At 37.0% G+C, this 17,193-nt stretch overlaps 1 protein-coding gene across 1 annotated transcript in view; it reads left to right on the plus strand.

Moving 5' to 3' along the window:
- Positions 1 to 17,193, plus strand: part of PTPRN2 (protein tyrosine phosphatase receptor type N2) — a 599,582-nt gene that overhangs the window by 212,083 nt on the left and 370,306 nt on the right. The window contains exon 10 of the mRNA XM_050890935.1: positions 8,576 to 8,662. Coding sequence (XP_050746892.1) covers positions 8,576 to 8,662 — 87 coding nt within the window. The remainder of the gene's footprint in view (positions 1 to 8,575; positions 8,663 to 17,193) is intronic.

Raw genomic sequence — 17,193 nt, forward strand, 5'->3', positions numbered from 1 at the left:
CATGCTGCTGCCAAATGGTTTTAGCAGCCAGAGAAAACTAGTCCTCAACGTTATTCATCCTAAAGGTGGCCTCTTTATTTGACTCTCTAAGTCATTCCATATGGTATTCCAGACCCATGTTTCTGAATTTTGATTTTTTTTTTTTTATGTTTAGCTTTTTATCTGCAGTACTAAGGAGACTGTGGCGCATATTAAGAAAGTGATGCTGTTATAGACTGTTGCCCTGTCAATGAGAGGAAGCCAATTTGATGTCAATGCACAGAGACATTATTGAAAAATGGCCACGTGGAACTTTCTTAAACAATTATTTTAAACTAAGGAATGCATCGTTCTTAAAATTCAATCTTTAAAAAGACCAGAGGGAAAAAAAATGTCAGGTAGAACTTTCTTAAATAATTATTTTAAACTATGGAATGCATCTTTCTTAAAATTCAGTATTTAAAAAGACTAAAGGAAAAAAAAATCTCTGATCGCTACTAAAAAAAGAAAATCTTCAACATCAAAGAAGCTTCTGTGTGTACCTACTAAGTGAACAACTGTTAAAAAATCTTAGATACAAACACTCAAAATAAATACAGAGGTAGGCAGGACCAACAAAATTATATTTGTCAGCTCAAGCCTCAGATTAGCTTCTAGAGTAGACACCACTAGAAGACACTGATCTTTGGTGAACCCATCCAGGCAATTGTCAGACTAGGTCTTCTAGTAGATTATTTTTTGATAACATGTGAATCTGTGGAGTAAAGACACAACTGAGAAACAGTCTTACAGTTCTAACCCAATGCTTTCACCTGCAGGGCATAATCTGCATGTACCTCTCATTGTTTAGTAAAAGTTGATTACTGAAATTAAATTCTTCAACAGATTTAGTCCATTCAGCTTCGGTTTTCAAGAGTGTTGGGTATCTGTCTTGTTATCCATGTGGTTAATACCCTTTCCCTTTAAGGCACATTTCGAGGTTTAAAGTTGAAATGCAGTTGTTTCAGAATTTAGGGTGAAAGCCAAACTGCCTCATTTAGGTGCCAAACTTAGAGCTGCTGGATGCTGCACGTCTTCCCCAAGGATGGGGATGTCATTGACTTCATTTGACATCACTGAGCTCCCCAAGAGACCAGTGAAGACGTACCCACACAGGGAGGTTAGGCACCTTCTTTTCCTCCACTAATTAGAGGGGACTTTTGGAGACTCCAGAAGACAGCCCAGACTGCAAGGTATCTCCCTGTTTCACTGAGACATGCCAAAGAAGTAGCATATTCTGGGATCCAGTGTGTCTAGTGCTCCTCTGCTGAAGGGCACCATGTGTAGAATCTTCTACCTGTCTTCCGCTTATTACTGCACGGGTTAGAAAGTGAAGCAGGAGATGGAAGAGATCTTACTGAAGTCAGTCTGAGCAGTTTTAACTCCCACATCCTGGGAGAGTGCTCTGTGTACCAGCCCTGAGCAACAGCACTGTCCATCATCCTCTCGAAGGCTCAGTGCTTCATATTCAGGCATAAAAGCAACAGAGGAAAATAGACAACATGCAAGAGGGAACATGACTCTTAACTTGCAGCACTCAGGAGGAAGGAAGACTGCTGGTCCAAATTTAGTTTTTGAGCATGTGTGCATTTTACATTAGTAAATATTGAAAGTGTTTTTAAAGTAAATATGAGTCTAAATAAAAAATGTCTCCTGCCCAAAAGTCCTAGGTGCTGGGTTCAGGTTCCAGCTTCCTCTGGTTGAGATGTGGATTCAATACTATTCAAACTGAACACAGGTGTAGCCAAACTTTTGAACCCTCTCCGGGGGAAATAGATGGAGTGGAGATGCCGCTGTGCTTGAGTTTGGATAGCAAAAGAGAGGCTGGGTGTGAGAGTGGCATTTACCTCTCCAGAAAATGCATTTTCTGATACTGCCGGGAGGACTGTAGTTAAGCACTCAGGTAACTTTCAGGCTGTAGAGAAATACCTTGCAATTTTAGTGCAGTGCTCAGCACTCTTAAAAATGGGCAAACTGGCCTTCATTGCCTGTGTCCTGATTTAAGCAAACTTTTGGTGGATTGAACCCTACCTTACTTAAGATTTCACTGGGGATTAGACTGACATTTAGGTTTAAGGAGTGCAATTCCCAATGTCAGGCCTATTTCTGTACTATAGATTATTCTTCATTTTTGCAGAAAATGATTCAATTGAACTAATCTGACAGGGCTGACTGGGTGTCCATTATAGTGCTGCATTACAATTGCTAAACAGAGTATTGGAAGGGCACTAGGTACAGTCTGGTAAAGACAATACATAATTTGAATGACGGCACTAAGGGAGCATTTCAGAGCTCAGTAAGTGGGTTTCCGAAGACACTTGGCAATTGGGAGGAGGAAAAGCAAATGAGAGCAACTGTTTGCGAGACTGACATAACCTCAGCGTAACATTGAGCTACATGTTGCTCTCCTTGGGCTGGGAGCAGGCTTGGCAAACGCTAGCAATCAAGCCATCTGTATAACTGGATCAGATTTTTCACTACCAAAATGGATCAATTTATGGGATTGTTTTGACAGGCATGTTGGGAAATACAGAACATATAGTTTTCATCATTGTTTACTTCTGTTTTTCCTCATTCCCTTTGACATTGCCCACTGGCTTTTATTAGAGTTTGAGCTCCATTTAGCTCAGCATGCAGAGCTGGCCATGCTGCCAGTGTCACTCCCTGCAGAACTCCTCCTGTTCCTTCATTTACATGTGTCCTTCTTGTTCTTTGACCAGAAGGGGAAGCTTTGAGCCTTGAATGCATAAATCATTAGGTCCGGGTCAAAAATAGACAGTCCATTATTCAAAGTGGTTGTTCTCACTCATCAGATTTGTAGTTTATCTTGGGAATTTCTTGGAAATGTGGCATCCATTTGTAGCATTGTTCAGATAATTGCAGCATGAAGCTGAACTGGTCTTGAGATCAGGATCCAATATTCAGCACTACTCTTTTGTTGGAGTGGTCTAATTGGCCATTTGTGAGGCATGTCTGGTCCATAAGACTGTTACCTCCTACTCCATTTGCCCACAGCAGACATTTAGCAAGGCTACTAACTCACAAGTGAGGGAGAAGTTATCTTCACCTGGATCTGGGTGCTTTAAATATGCTCTAAAATCAGCCAGATGTGCTCTAAAACCAGTCAGATCCCCTGTGCTGAAAAAGTTTGGAACAAAATTTTTGGTAGGGGAATGAGGGAAACTTTTATTGTAACTAAAAGCTAATTTTTGGGTTATGTAGTATTTGCTACTACAGCATCTTCTCCATATTTGGTAGGGAGAAATATATATAGCCTTTAGGGACAGCCTATAGTGCTCCTCTTTCTATTCTTAGATCCAGAAGGGTCGCAAGTCAAATAATAACAGTCTTTTATATAACAATACTAGGCATCCGACAAAGAAAGTTGGTATCACTGCCTTCATTTTACAGATAGTGAAACTGAGGGTCAGGAAGATGTCTTGACCAGGGTAACTTGATAGGCCTCTTCCAGATGAAGACATATTCTGTTCCTCATTCATAATTCAGTCAGCGACAGATATTCTCTCACTTATTTATAAAACTACTGAAGACAGTGGGATTGTACAGACAGATTAAAAAAAAAAGGCTAGCAAATTCTATGTATTTTGTAGCAGTGACTGAGAAGGAAATCACTTAATGGGATTGTTCTAAGTTGTGCCAAATTTCTGGGACCAGATTTTAGAAAGGACTCCTCATCACTGTATTTTTCTTGTAAATTGAGCAAATGAAAAGCAAAAACTTTAATAGACAATAACAGAGGAAGATTATAATCCAATGTTCTATTATTTAAATTACCTCTGTAAGTGGATTGTTCCTTAAAATATTTCTGTTTTCAGCTCCCTCACTGGGGAGGGATTTAGATATTGGAAGATACAGAGTATTATTTTCACCAAGCAATCTAATTTTCCTGTATTCAATGTCCGGTACACTTTGTGGAAACGTTTTAACAAACAATTACATAAAGTTGGGCTCCAAAATCCACTCCTGAGTGTTTAAAAGGATTACAGTAATTTTCAGAAGTGTTCAGCAACTCACATTAAAGTTAAGAGATATTTATTCCTGTACTTTCATTTCAGATTCATCTGTAAATAAAATAGCTTTATAGCCTAGATCTGCTTTTGTTGTTGTTGTTGTTAGACAAAACTCCTGGTGAAGTTATAGGGAGCTGATTGGCTCGTGATTATTTTAGCTCAGACAAGTAGATATGGATTGGATTATTTATTTTTCACATGGTTAAAGTGGATAGGGAAGTTTTCATGGTTATGTCATGATGTTAAATCATGACATCAGAGTCTTGCGCTGAGCTGGGGAGTTATTTCATCTGAAGGGATAATGTAGTACTACCATATAACATTAGCTATTTTTAGCAGAGATATAAGCCATATGCTCCAGCAGGTATAACTAGTTTAGTGCAAGAGCTGTGCCCTGAAAAGTGAGATTAAACAAAAACAGCGGTGAAATATGTTGCAGGTGACACTGTGCCAGACTTTAAAACTATATATATCTACATAAAGCCCAAAGGAAATATTTATATTTAATGCCCCATTTATTTCTTCATTGTGATTAACTTGTCAAAGTATATTCTACAAATAATATGAGATAGAGATTGGCATCTGAGTGAGACAGAGTTCTGCTACTGGTTCAGTAGGGTCTGAATCTGTCAACTGAAAAATAATATTTAGGCTAGCACTCGCAGATAGAGATGGCATTAGAAGATAAAGCAGTGGAAGGAAGTTAGTTATACATGAATTTTCTATACTTTCTGTCTCTCTCTTCTCTTCCAAGCTTTAGAGAATTGGAGACAGAAACCTAAAAAGGACCTCAAAAGAATTACTTTAAACTATGAGATATATCACATTTTGTTTGGCTGCTATTATCATATCTTAGCACAGTTAACTTGAAAGAAGATGCAAAAGAGAAATCTACAGCAAGTGAAATGAGAGCAAAGGTAGGAAACCCAAAGTAACCACTATCTCAAGATCTCAGCTGGCAACAGCTGTGTCATCTGCAAAAAGGTGCTATGCTATCCAACAGTTTATTCTTCCTAAGGCCAAAATCTAGATCAAAGGTGATCCGAAACCTTCAAGGCAATCAAAAAAAAGTAGTGGTAAAATCGAGCAGGACTGTTAAAGATACTGCAGGAGCCATCAGTTTTCTTTGACATAGAAAGGATTAACCAGCCTCAAGAGAACTTGCAAAGCATAAATAGCATCCATAGGTGGGCCTTTTGCTGCTTTTGTTTTTTCAGTGCATGCTTTGTATCTCTGAGGCCTATGTAAGTTGTGATTTCTCTTTTAAGGGTTCACCGTTATTGGTGTACTGAAATGTGTTATCACAGGCTCCCGAAAGAAAATGCATATGAGTTGGACCTGTGTTGCAGTATGTCTGGAAACTGGGGGGTCATAGCCCAGAGACTCACTCTGTGCTGTGCTGCTTTGAGTACCAGCAAGGCCCGTCATCAAAAAGAGGTTTCCCTCTCTCCTCCCCCACTATAGGGAACTGAAATGACCATCTTGACAGTTCAGACAAAGTAGCGTGAACCCTACCCCCACCCTTAGCTTTCCTCCATGTCTTTGACTTTGATAAAATAGTTGCATCATCAGGGTTGTCTAAAGAGTCTTCTTTCTACTATTACAATGTCTGTCTGGAGTATCTCACTATTTGTTCCTTATCTGAACAACTGTTTTTTGTCTTTCTTTCTTGGTTTATGTAACACTTTCCTTTGAATTAATTCCATAGTTGTTGAACCCTCACAATCAATAGATGAATCATATTCATAAGAAAAACCCCACTCCATAATACAGAAACTTCTTCCCATGTAGGACTGAATCAAGCGAGCCAAAAACCAAGCATAGTATGTGAAAGATCACAAATAGCGGCTGTTCCACGAGTACTGTGTGCTTGGACTGGGGATGTATGGGAGGACCACGGGCAGGAGGATAGATGATGTTTGCAAGTTGTCTTCTGGTAACAGTTCTTGTATAAACCTGAGATCAGGTGGGTGATGTCGGTGTATGGTGCTGTTGCAAGGTAGGCTAGTTTGCTTAACACTGTGCTGGTGGGAATGGTATATTCTCTCTGTGTAAACAAAGCTAAAGGCAATCACTGTACAAACCACGCAACACTGAGCAAAATGCAACACTAAACAAAAGCAAAGCAAAAATAGAGTGTGGAGAATAATGTTCTGGCATTTTTAGAGAAAGGTTTTGAATATTCAACTCTCCTACAATACAACTGTCACAGAACTGTAATAAACAGTACTAGTATGTATCAATGTTAAGAAGTTGGAAAAATTGTATTGGAAAATATCGTGATATAAATTAATCATGCTTAATGTGAATCCTCAAATGTGATAATGTGATCAATAATAGTACTGGTACCAAAGAGTACTGGTTCTGCAGTTTTCCTGTGCTGTTATGAATGACAATTTCTTAGCCTAACAAACTGCATGTGAGTTTGTGAACCCATGTATTTTAGTTTGGTATTGGATGAGAGTTACTAAGACTATTCCTGGATGCTCAGGCTTGCAAAAGAATGGCCTTCCAGCACCATTTTCTCTCCCATTTTCTCTCCAGCATTCTTGCTGGGTTGTAGCATTCAAATGCTCTGATTACGTCCCCCATTACGGTTGCTACATTGGCTTGTAGCAGCATACCTTGTTTTTGAAGCTGGTGAATGCTTTTTCAGGGGAGGAAGGGTAAGCAGGGAGTAGGAGGTTGAGCTTTTACAAATGAGACTCCCCTGGTAAAAAAATAACACCAATGTAAGCAGCAGACTTTGCCTGCATTGCTGCGTAGACTTGCTATTACAGTAAAAGCCCACTTACTGACACCAATCATTTCCATAAAATTTAAGCCAACATCTTTGGGAGAAAAGATTTAATTAACACATAAGCCCCTGAGTCACTGTGACAATCTGCTTTCTCAGTGATGGGAATAATCACATTTCTACCCACTGTCAGTCCTTGAAATATAGGGGTTTTATGAATAATCTATAGTACATTTACTTCCTTACAGAAACAATCAGATTCTTTTGTTACTTTCACACAAGAACATTTCTGTCTTAGACGTCTAGAAAAACCCTAAATTTATCTGGTCCCTTGAGGGGCTACCTCCGCTCGTGTGACAGGAGGTCTCTTGAGCATTTTGGGTTAGCAGCATGAAGGGAGGCTGAGCAATTCCATCCTAACTGAGATCCACATGAGACATCCTATTATTTAAATAGAGGTGCCCTTAGGGCAGCGTATGCAGAACCCAGTGCAATAAATAAATAAATAAACAGTGCTCATTGCAGACAATAAATAAAATTGTGGCAACGATTACTGTGATATAAAATTAGATTCAAAAACTTTCACTGTGAAGCAGAAATAATAACCTAGGTACAGAGCTTTGAAAAAATCTTTTTTTCCCCTTAGTCCAGTTGAAAAGAACATGTCTAATAGTACATACTTTTTTTGACACCTCCTTCTCCTACTTGTTATAAATCCTTGAAGGAAAAAATACAGAACATTTTTTCCCCTGGGTTAGTCTCATCAAAGTTGTTTCTGATTTACTGTGGCATAAGTTAGGTAAGTATCAAGCTTGTAAGGTTTAATTTTATGATCTTTGGGGCTTTAACAATGTTGAGAATAATTCTATAATCACAATTTAGACAGGGAATGTTGTATCTGGTGTTCTTGCTGGACATTCTTATATCATTTCCTTACCTTTTACTTTCGTAATACTTTCGTATTTAGTTCCACAGTGCTAAACAACAACTAAACAAGGTATGATCTGTATATTAGGGACAGAATGTTCTTAATGCATCTTTAGAGTTCTAACAACTCTAATAACCTGAAATTTTTGCAAATATAAATTTTGCATCTAGATAACTCCTTTTTTAAATGATAGCAGTCCTCTTGTGTTAGGCTTGATTGCAACCTGTTTTCTAAATTAAAAAATGTAAATGTGGCATTGACAAAGGTTAAAAAGATTTGAAGTGGGTTCTGTCAGCAGTGCATGCACACACCAAACTAAATCCTATGTATCTAATCATTATCCTCTGGACTGTGTGCCTTGCTCCATTGTTTACTTTCAAATCCATAATAATTTTGTATCCTTTCACTGGGCGAAGATTCATTTTAAAAACTAATGAATTTAAAAATATGGTTTTCCCTTGTCCATTTGATACCAAGCCTGCAATTTGACTTTCATTGTTTGTTTCCCTCCTTGTCTCGTCAATCCTTTTCTCTCTTTCTGTCCTTTTACTTTATTACATTTTTTATTGAGGACTGAGATGAACTGGTTGCTGCATCATGGGCCCATTACACTTCCTAACAATTCCATTTACACCTTATTGTTTGTCTTATTGCTGGAAAATTCAGGTGATTCATCATGCCTGAAGAAGCACCTGATCCCAATTCCCTTGATATCATGATCACTATGTGACAGGAATACAGTTAGTGGTGGCTTTCAGACTCTAAGAGGCCAAGGTGATAACTCTTTTGGGACTTTTAGCCTCTCAAGTATTGATGAGTTCCATTTTCGTAATGCTCTGTTTTCTTGCTCCCTTTCAACAGCCCCCTGAGTGTGGAAAAGGGCTTGGAGTTAATAAAAGAAGTGGCAGATCTCCTGAAGCTGCAGATGAGTGCCTTCGATGATGTCAAGTACGTACACGGAATTTGCCCCTTTTTATTTTATTGGATTTCTCATTATTTTTTAACAGTTTGTCTTACGAGGAAATATCTACTCTTTAATGCCAAAATTAATGAGAGTGTGTGACAGACAAGAAAGAATATTGTAATGATCTTTATAACGTCCCCTACACACAGTTAGGAACAAATTATTTTTAAAAAATGATAAAGACTGGAATTTTCCTATTCTTCCATAGGGAAAAATAGTCTGTTCAAAGTGCTGTAAAAATATTACCAACCTTATTTAACAGTGTCTAGGTAAGGAAAATCTTGTGAAGGGTCATTATACCCGGCGTTGCTGAGGAGGAAAATGACATCAGAGATGGATAAGAACTTGGCTCCCTGGCTTTGAGTCTGGCACGTGGCGCACTAGGTTGTGCTGCTTGGTCAGCTACTCATTTAACAAGTCACTGGGAGTTCAGCTATGTTGAGCCACTGTTTTTCTTCATATAATTCATACTGATGAATGCTCTGCATGTTAGTCTCCTGAACTAGGAGGTTATGATTTGCCATGTCCGGTAAAAATTTTTAGATTAGGGATTTTCTGAAATCATTTTGGTAGGAATGTTTACTTCACAAAACTTAATTCTTCCTTTGTAAAACAGAAAATAAAAAGAGATTGATAGAAAAGTAATGGAAAAGAAGGGTCAGCTGTGGGAGGGTTTTGACAGCTTGCTGGAAAGAAGTCACGTCTTTGCACACAGAAAATAACTGATGTCTGTAGCATACAGTTCCTGCTTATGTTTCAGAGGGTTTGAGGCTGCTTGTTTTGGCCCATGAGTCGTGTTGCTGAAGTGCAGCATCTTTCTCAGCCTTATTTGTGCTGCCATCAGCTTTTATTTAACTTTCAGTTCCAGTGAATGTAATTCATCATTTAATACTGTGTTTTAAGCCATAGTCTGGAGACGATTCATCTTTAGTGGAAGTGTTTATTACCATTCGGGAAAAAAAAATCTACCCCTTCTATTACTGTAGGGGAGAAATAATGTAGAGAGAAATAGACTACTGGTGAGAAATTCTTTTCAGAAACCTGAAAAATACCAGGCGTCTTGGCTTCAGTTGTTTGGAAGGAAAATATTCCCATATTTTGTTTGCTAGAACAATTGTTTGTATTGCTGAATGTCTTTTTGTTTGTATTTTATGAAATGCATTTTTTATTAAAACTGAGTTTTGAAATTACAAAAAATGATGATATTATATGGTCTTCCTTGTAAAGAGAATTTGTACCCTTGACTTTGAATACTAGCAGATAAAGTCTGCTGCACGTTTCAAGGGGTAATCCCATGGAACAATTTCTCTGCTGGAATCAATGAGTTCTGCCTCATTAACTTCATTCATTTACAGTACAAGAGCACTTTCACCTACCTTTCTAATTGTTAGCATAAAGCCTTTTGGTTATTTTTTATCATTTGATAAATCACAACAACATTGCAATTGGCAGGGTGTAGATCCATTCTCTAATGAAAAATATCCCTCCAGTGATATAGGTAGCTATGAACAACCTTTTCTTTTTTTTAATGTGCGACATTAAGGAAGCTGGTTATTTTGTGTCTATTAATATGTAGTCATATGACTGTACCAAAAGTACTTGTATGGTCGGTACTTTAAAAGTGTGTTATGAATTATAGTAACTGCAGACAGGACTGAGCATTCTATCAACACATTTTTATCAGTCTTTGCCTTTTTAAAAGATCTATAAATCTGTGAAAGCTTATCCCAAATCTCAAGTTAGTGAAGAATTCATCCATAATAATTTTTCTTTATTCAAGAAAATGTGATGATTTGACTCAGGTTAAACCCATGAAATGCTCAAGAAATGTGGAGCTGGCCAGTAGATATAGCAGTAGCGGAATCTTTAGAAAAAGGCCTTGCCAAACAAAGAGTTAACACTTTTGGATTTGTTCTTTTGTCATCACTGTGCAACTATCAATGGAAAACTGTAAATTTGAAGGCTCTAGTTAGCTTCTGAGTGACCTCATGGAGAGGGATTTCAGGAAAAACTTGATGTCATGGTTATTCCTAATCCACCGTTGACATATCAAAGTGTGAGAATGAGGCCTCTCAGGAAATATTCTTTTCACTTGGCCTAAGGCATCAAGGGTAATTTAGATTATTTTATTTCACTGGCAACTAAAAGTACACTTTTTCTTAAGGATTCGTTTTTTTAAAAAATGGGGAAATTATGTAGAAAAAAATACCAGTAAGCCTGAGACCAAGGATTTATAAAAGGGGTGGGAATAGGACATCCTAGTCTACTTTGAACTCTCACCTGAGTACTAGCTTGGTGTAAAATTCTCAATTTTCTCTTTTCCCTCCAAGAATTCTGAATGGTAAGAAAGTAACAGTGTAGGCCTAAATTTTTTAGGCTATTGCAAAGATTTCAGAGTAAAGACATGTGCATGAGAATCACAGGGTTAATTTGAGAGTATAGACAAAGCCATCGCATTAAATAGAAATGGTGTAAGAAGAACTGAGTAGAGAGGGTGAGTGGTGAGTTCTTCTAAAGTTCTTTGAATTTTCAATTAAGAGTTTCTTGGCCTTTTCTCTGAAAAAAATAATTTTAAGGGGACTGCTTCACAAATACATTACTACCTTTAATTAGTTTTGTCTGCAGATATCTTTTGTTCTTCCCTATATTTTTAGTTTTTTCCCATGCTTTGGAGTTTGGTAAGTGAACAATTGCTTTTGCCATGGATTCCTACCAATTCCTGTGTTAGTTCTTGATTAGCTGATGCATGGTAGTAATCAGCTTATCTTATCTTCTCTCTTTCACAATCCTGCCAACTTTAACCGATGGCCTGCAATTCACAATATAGCCTCAGGCTTGGCTCCTAGAGCGTTCAGTCCACTTCTGCAGTTGGTTTGTTGTCGAGTTTGCACTGCCTTAAACTTTGCTCGCCCTGTGAAGCAGATGAGTGGGAAAAGATTTGGGGAATTCATAATTAGAAATATTTCAACGTTGAAGAAAAGATCCAACATGTTAGCTGTCACTTTTGGATACAGCCTGAATCTTTATGGAAGTAATAGTTATGCTTAATATGTTTTGTTAATGGTTATGTAGCTGTCAAATAAATTCCATTATTTCTTATTACATCATTAGAGACCATTAAAAGGATATTAGCATGCTGATGTAATTATGCAAGCAGACGTAAAATGACTATAGTTATGATTTTATAATCTAATTATGGATGTCCAATGCCCCTAGTGATTGATTGTTGGACTGGTATCATGGATTGAAGTCAGATGGGTAGTAGTGTTAGGAGGGTTTGTATTTATTGAAAAGAAAAATAATTTTACCACTCTGCAATCTGCAACTTTGGCATTCTTCATGTAATTACAGTTCTTCACACATTATAGAGTAAACTTATAAACACGAGAGGTTATCGAGAAACATCCAAATGTAATAAAAATACTAAAATCTGTAAGCTCAGCTGTGAGGGTAATGGAAAGGACACTCAGAATCCATAGCCAAAGCCATTGATTAGAACATAGATGACATTTGGTTTCTGATGAGAATACAAATTATTTCTGACTTTTTATTTAATGTTCTCATACTTGGGGTATTTACTGATAACATTACTAAGGGGACTTTTCAGCTCTAAGCTTAGCTGAATACCTTTGTATGGAAAGAAAACAGATTATTCTGATATCATAATATTTCAGACTGCATATCCTACTATTGTCAGCCTCCAGTTAAGAGAGGTTTTCAGCTGAATATTACATTCTCTGATGGATGCTGCAGTAGCACTGATTTTTTTCTTTTCCTTCTTATTTCTCTCTTTAGCCTTATATTATTTTCCCTATTGCCATTGAAGATCTCTTGCTCTAGGTGTCTCTTTTTTCCCCATTTTGTTCTACTGCTTTGGCTTCCTTCACCCGTTCATCTTAATGGGCACCTAAACTCAGTACTCAAAGAACTGTCCTTTCAGGAGATGTGATAACTTGACCAACAAGCGTGCCCATTTCCATATCCAATTTTTCAATGGAAAACCTGTAGCAGAGCACTCTATATTCATTCCATAAAACAATGTTAATCTCTATCTGCTGCTGTTGCTTTGAAGTGTAATAATAATTGCCTATACAAACATATAATCTCTATATATAATGTTGGGGATGAACAGAATACTTATGCTAAATTTCAAATGTTAATATAAATAGGTTTTTCAAGTTGAAAAAGCTGGTTCTGATTATCTAATATAATGTCCTGGATTGCAAAGCCATAAAATTTAACCAATATTCCCCTATCATGTACAGTTGGTTGCATGTATATTGTACATCCAAAGCTAAGTTAAAAGACCAAATCACTGATCTTTCAGAGTCTAAAGCTCAAACTCCCAGGCCTCAGGTTGGTTGTTCAGCTTTCACCTGACTGCTCTCCCTACCCATACTGAGACTAGAGGTGAATTCAGTGTTTTACTTGAATAGTTTATTATATGAAAAATGAGAATTCAGGTTAACTGAAGGTATGTATGGAAACTGTATGGAGGCTTCAGCTGAAAAATACCTTTCAAAATATGTAGCAGCCACAGCAGTGTGGTTGACATTTTGAAAATAAGATACTATGATTTTTAAATTCAATGTAATGACTAGTTCCAAAAGTTAACTAAGTTTGGCTTATAAGGAAAGTGCTTTTATTTTGGTGATAAGAATAATAAAAAAAATTATTTTGGACTGAACTCAAGCCATTATTTTCATATTTATTTTTTTGTTCAGCTGACCAAAAATATTAATCTTTTGATAAAGACTAATTATGATATAGTCTTGAAATATTTGACCATATCTATGTATTTTTCTACAGCCCTCTGTCTTATTTCATAGGCAGGAAATAAAATACTCAGTTAATGAGCAGCTCTTCAATGTTTCATTTCATTCTCATTGTTCAATGTGTGGCTTCAGGATTTATTTATTGCACATTATTCAAATCCTGCTTTGAGGTCAGAAAGCCTGTTTCCTCTTGTTTTGTTTTGTTGTTGGATTTTTTTCCTATGGTGAAAATAGGAAAAAAACCTTTTTTTTCCTATTTTTCACTACACTATCAAAATTCTTGACAAACATGAATTGATATTAACTCACATGAGATATGGGGTATTATTAGGACCATACAGAGCTGGAGCTATGCATTAAAAGATTAACATGAAAGCATTTGCTAATATGAGGTGTCCAGTCTGATGTTTCAGAGTATGGCTTATTCAGCCTTTTCTGTAAAGAACCTCACTTACTGAGACAGAGATCCCATTTGCTTCAATTACCATTCTGAGTGTTCAGCAGCCCCAGAAGACAGCTCTCAGTTTAGACAGCGATACTTGGTCTGCAAAGAAAATTGCCTGAAATGACTTGGCTTCAAATGAACTGAGTCTGAATCTGAGGCAGAACTGGATGGTACCAGCAGAATTCAAAGTAACAGTAGGACCTTTACCTCCTTATAGTTCCATACCTTATTTGCAACATACTTCCTGAAGTCTGATACAAATGAAGTTGAGGCCCCTAAAAATATTGGTCTTCTCTACTACCTGACCACCATTCATCCGTGAATGTCAGGGATCCTACTGAAAACACATTTTGAAAAGAAAGATTGCATATCTAGATACGAAGTATGTCAAGATTGATTTTTCCTATTATACTGTAGTGTGTCCCTAGTGTCAACAATGTTTTTTGTATATTTTTATGTAAACAGTGATCTAACAAAAGCTTGAATTTGGAAGGCTTATCATGAGGACATCTACAAGCACATTCTTGCCATCCTTCAAATCTCTGTTTTCAAGTAGTGGGGTTAGAGACACTTTCCACCTCCTTTTCAAAAAAACGCCTTACATGACCAAACGATACCTATCATTATCCTTGTTCTTAGAAACGGCTGAAACGGTTGGGCTGGAACAAATACAATTTGAAAAGCCAGCCGACCATCTCAGTGAAAAGAACTTGAACTGAAGAAGATGTCTGAAAATCAAACCAGGTGGTGAAAGTTTGGAGAAGCTTTAAATGCGTTCAGATCAGAAGTGTTAGGCAGGCAGATTGATGAGTGGAGCTCCCAGCTTCACCTATTATGAACATGTGCATTGGCTGTAGTGTCCTAATCATGCTATATAGGTTTTGTTCATTGTTTGTCATGTTATTTTTCTAACACCTGAAAAACTCAATCAGCCAGTTAATCATATTCAGTCATCCAGAACCTAAACACTGGAACAGTACTTGGTATTTTCACTTCATCATGCTGATGGATTATGACATGTGGTATATGTATGCTGTAAATGTGAACGTCTCAGGAAATTATTGGTAGCTTGAGAGGCAGGATAGTGTGAGGGAGGATTATTTAACCACTGAGCAGTAGTGGGACAGGTAGCACAGTGTCTTGTTAGGTTTGTATCTGCGAACTTCCCTCTACTGTACAGATTCTCCATGATTCCTTTCTCCTTGATTCGGTGTGATTAATCTTTTCTTGTGTTGTATGTTGAACACCTGTGGATTAACATTCTTGCAAAGTTTTTTCTAGATTGGCAGATCTTGGGTTCTGCCATCTACGCCATTTAGATTTACTGAGAAGAATGTTCTAATATTGTGCTTATGAAAAAACATATAGTCCGTCCTGCTCTCCTTCAGGTGCTGTAGTATAAACTAGCAATAGATTGAATTTTTATTTCCATTCCATTTATTGTCCAGAAATTAAGCAACATTTTTATTTCAATTTGAACTGTGCTAGGCTTGGTCTCAATAAAAAGATATACCTTTCAAAAAAGTTGAGCAATATTTGTCATCTGTTCTTTGATTTTAAATAGCAAACCAACAGACTAAGGCTATTTGGCATAATCTTGTTTAAAATGTTATAAAAGCATAACTCAGAAATAATGGAACCACTTTTATTCAAACTTGACTTCTTCCACAGATTTAATGAGTCTGGAAAACAAATTGTCTGAAAAATGTACTGCTGTAACTCATTGCATGCAGGCTTTTATAAGAAATTACATTGTGTTTTCTGGTACATATTGTCTTATTTGACAACTAATTTATAATATAAAGATACATCAATTTTTAAAGGAATGAGGATAAGGAAACAAAAATAAGGTGGAAGTTTCATCTATGCATTCCTTTACTTAAAAATGAGTGATTTCTCAACCTTAACATTACATTAGTCTTGTGGCTTTTTCCCCTGAGGTACAATATATTTTGTGTGCTTTTCTTTAATAAATGTGCATATAACCAAGATCATTTTGCCTTCTCCACTGTAACTTTCCTACTAGAAAAATATAAAAATACATTAAAATAACAAGAAGGATTTTGGCCTGCAGCATTTTATGAATTCTAGGTGACAAAACAGAAAGACCATAAAAATCTAGGGAGGCTCTTATAAATAAAAATGTACGAAGTTTGGCTTTCCATTACAACATTTCATCTCATTAAATCAGAGGATTTGCACCTTTGTAATCAAAAGCAGAATGAAATCCAGTGTTACATAGATACATTTCCATGTATTCATAGGTCCCTACTCAAGAGAACATTTTTATAGATAAGTGAGCTTCTGAGTTTATCTCTCTTTTTTTAACTTCATATTTCTCTACTACTCATCACTCTGTGTGACTGAGAATGCCATCATATTCCTTTTTTAATAAAAATAAAGTTCATAACATCGTAGGGTAGGCAGGATATACTCCTTTGTTTCAAGCAAGTTACTGAATATGTGCCATTGCACTTAATTTATATAACATTTCACATATTATTAACAGGTAATCATTTCCATTCTACAGATGGGTAAACTGAAACTCAAGACAGTTTGCTTGATTTTCCCTAAGATGGTACAGAACTTGGTGACAGATATGAGAATAGAAACAGAGAACTGTGATTCTCACTCCTGAACTAAAGCTTGGTCCACAAATAGAATAACTAATATTAGAACTGGAAAAAGATTATCACGTAGAGATTTGTTTAAAAGAATAGTCCCTTATAAGAAATATACAAAATTAATCTTATGTCTATGTCTTTCTTGATCCTCCTGCCCTTGACTACCTGATTCTGCTACGTACAGAAACACACACTTTTTTTTTCTCTCTTTGTCATCTGGATGGATGGATGGACGGACTGCATGAATATTACAGACCTGCTGACCCAGCTGAAAAAGATAAATAATTCTTCTGCACATTTTTTTTACACCCTAGCCAGTAAATATTGCATATCCAGGCCTATGAGCTGCACCACGACCTGCCTGTGGAAGGGTTTGTGTTCTTTAGGAGCCATAAAGGCAGTCAGAGCAAACATACATCTGTAGGTGCGACCGAAAGAGCCCAATAAATTCCACTTGCAGTGCCTCCCTTGCAAAGCAAATGTCTCTACCCCACAGCTGGCAGGGGAAGCTCAAGAACAAATCTTCTAGTTGGTCTCTTCAGAGCTAATGGAGAAGCCAACAGGTTCTTAAAAGGGCAAGCAGGCGGGCTCTGGTTGTAGCAGAGTTTTGTAGCTTTTTGAATTGAGGCTATAGCAAAGTTTGGTTTTTTTGGTCTTTGGTTGTGCTGCCT

The sequence above is a fragment of the Gymnogyps californianus genome, chromosome 2, assembly GCF_018139145.2.
Source record: "Gymnogyps californianus isolate 813 chromosome 2, ASM1813914v2, whole genome shotgun sequence".
NCBI classification, from domain to species: Eukaryota; Metazoa; Chordata; class Aves; order Accipitriformes; family Cathartidae; genus Gymnogyps; species Gymnogyps californianus.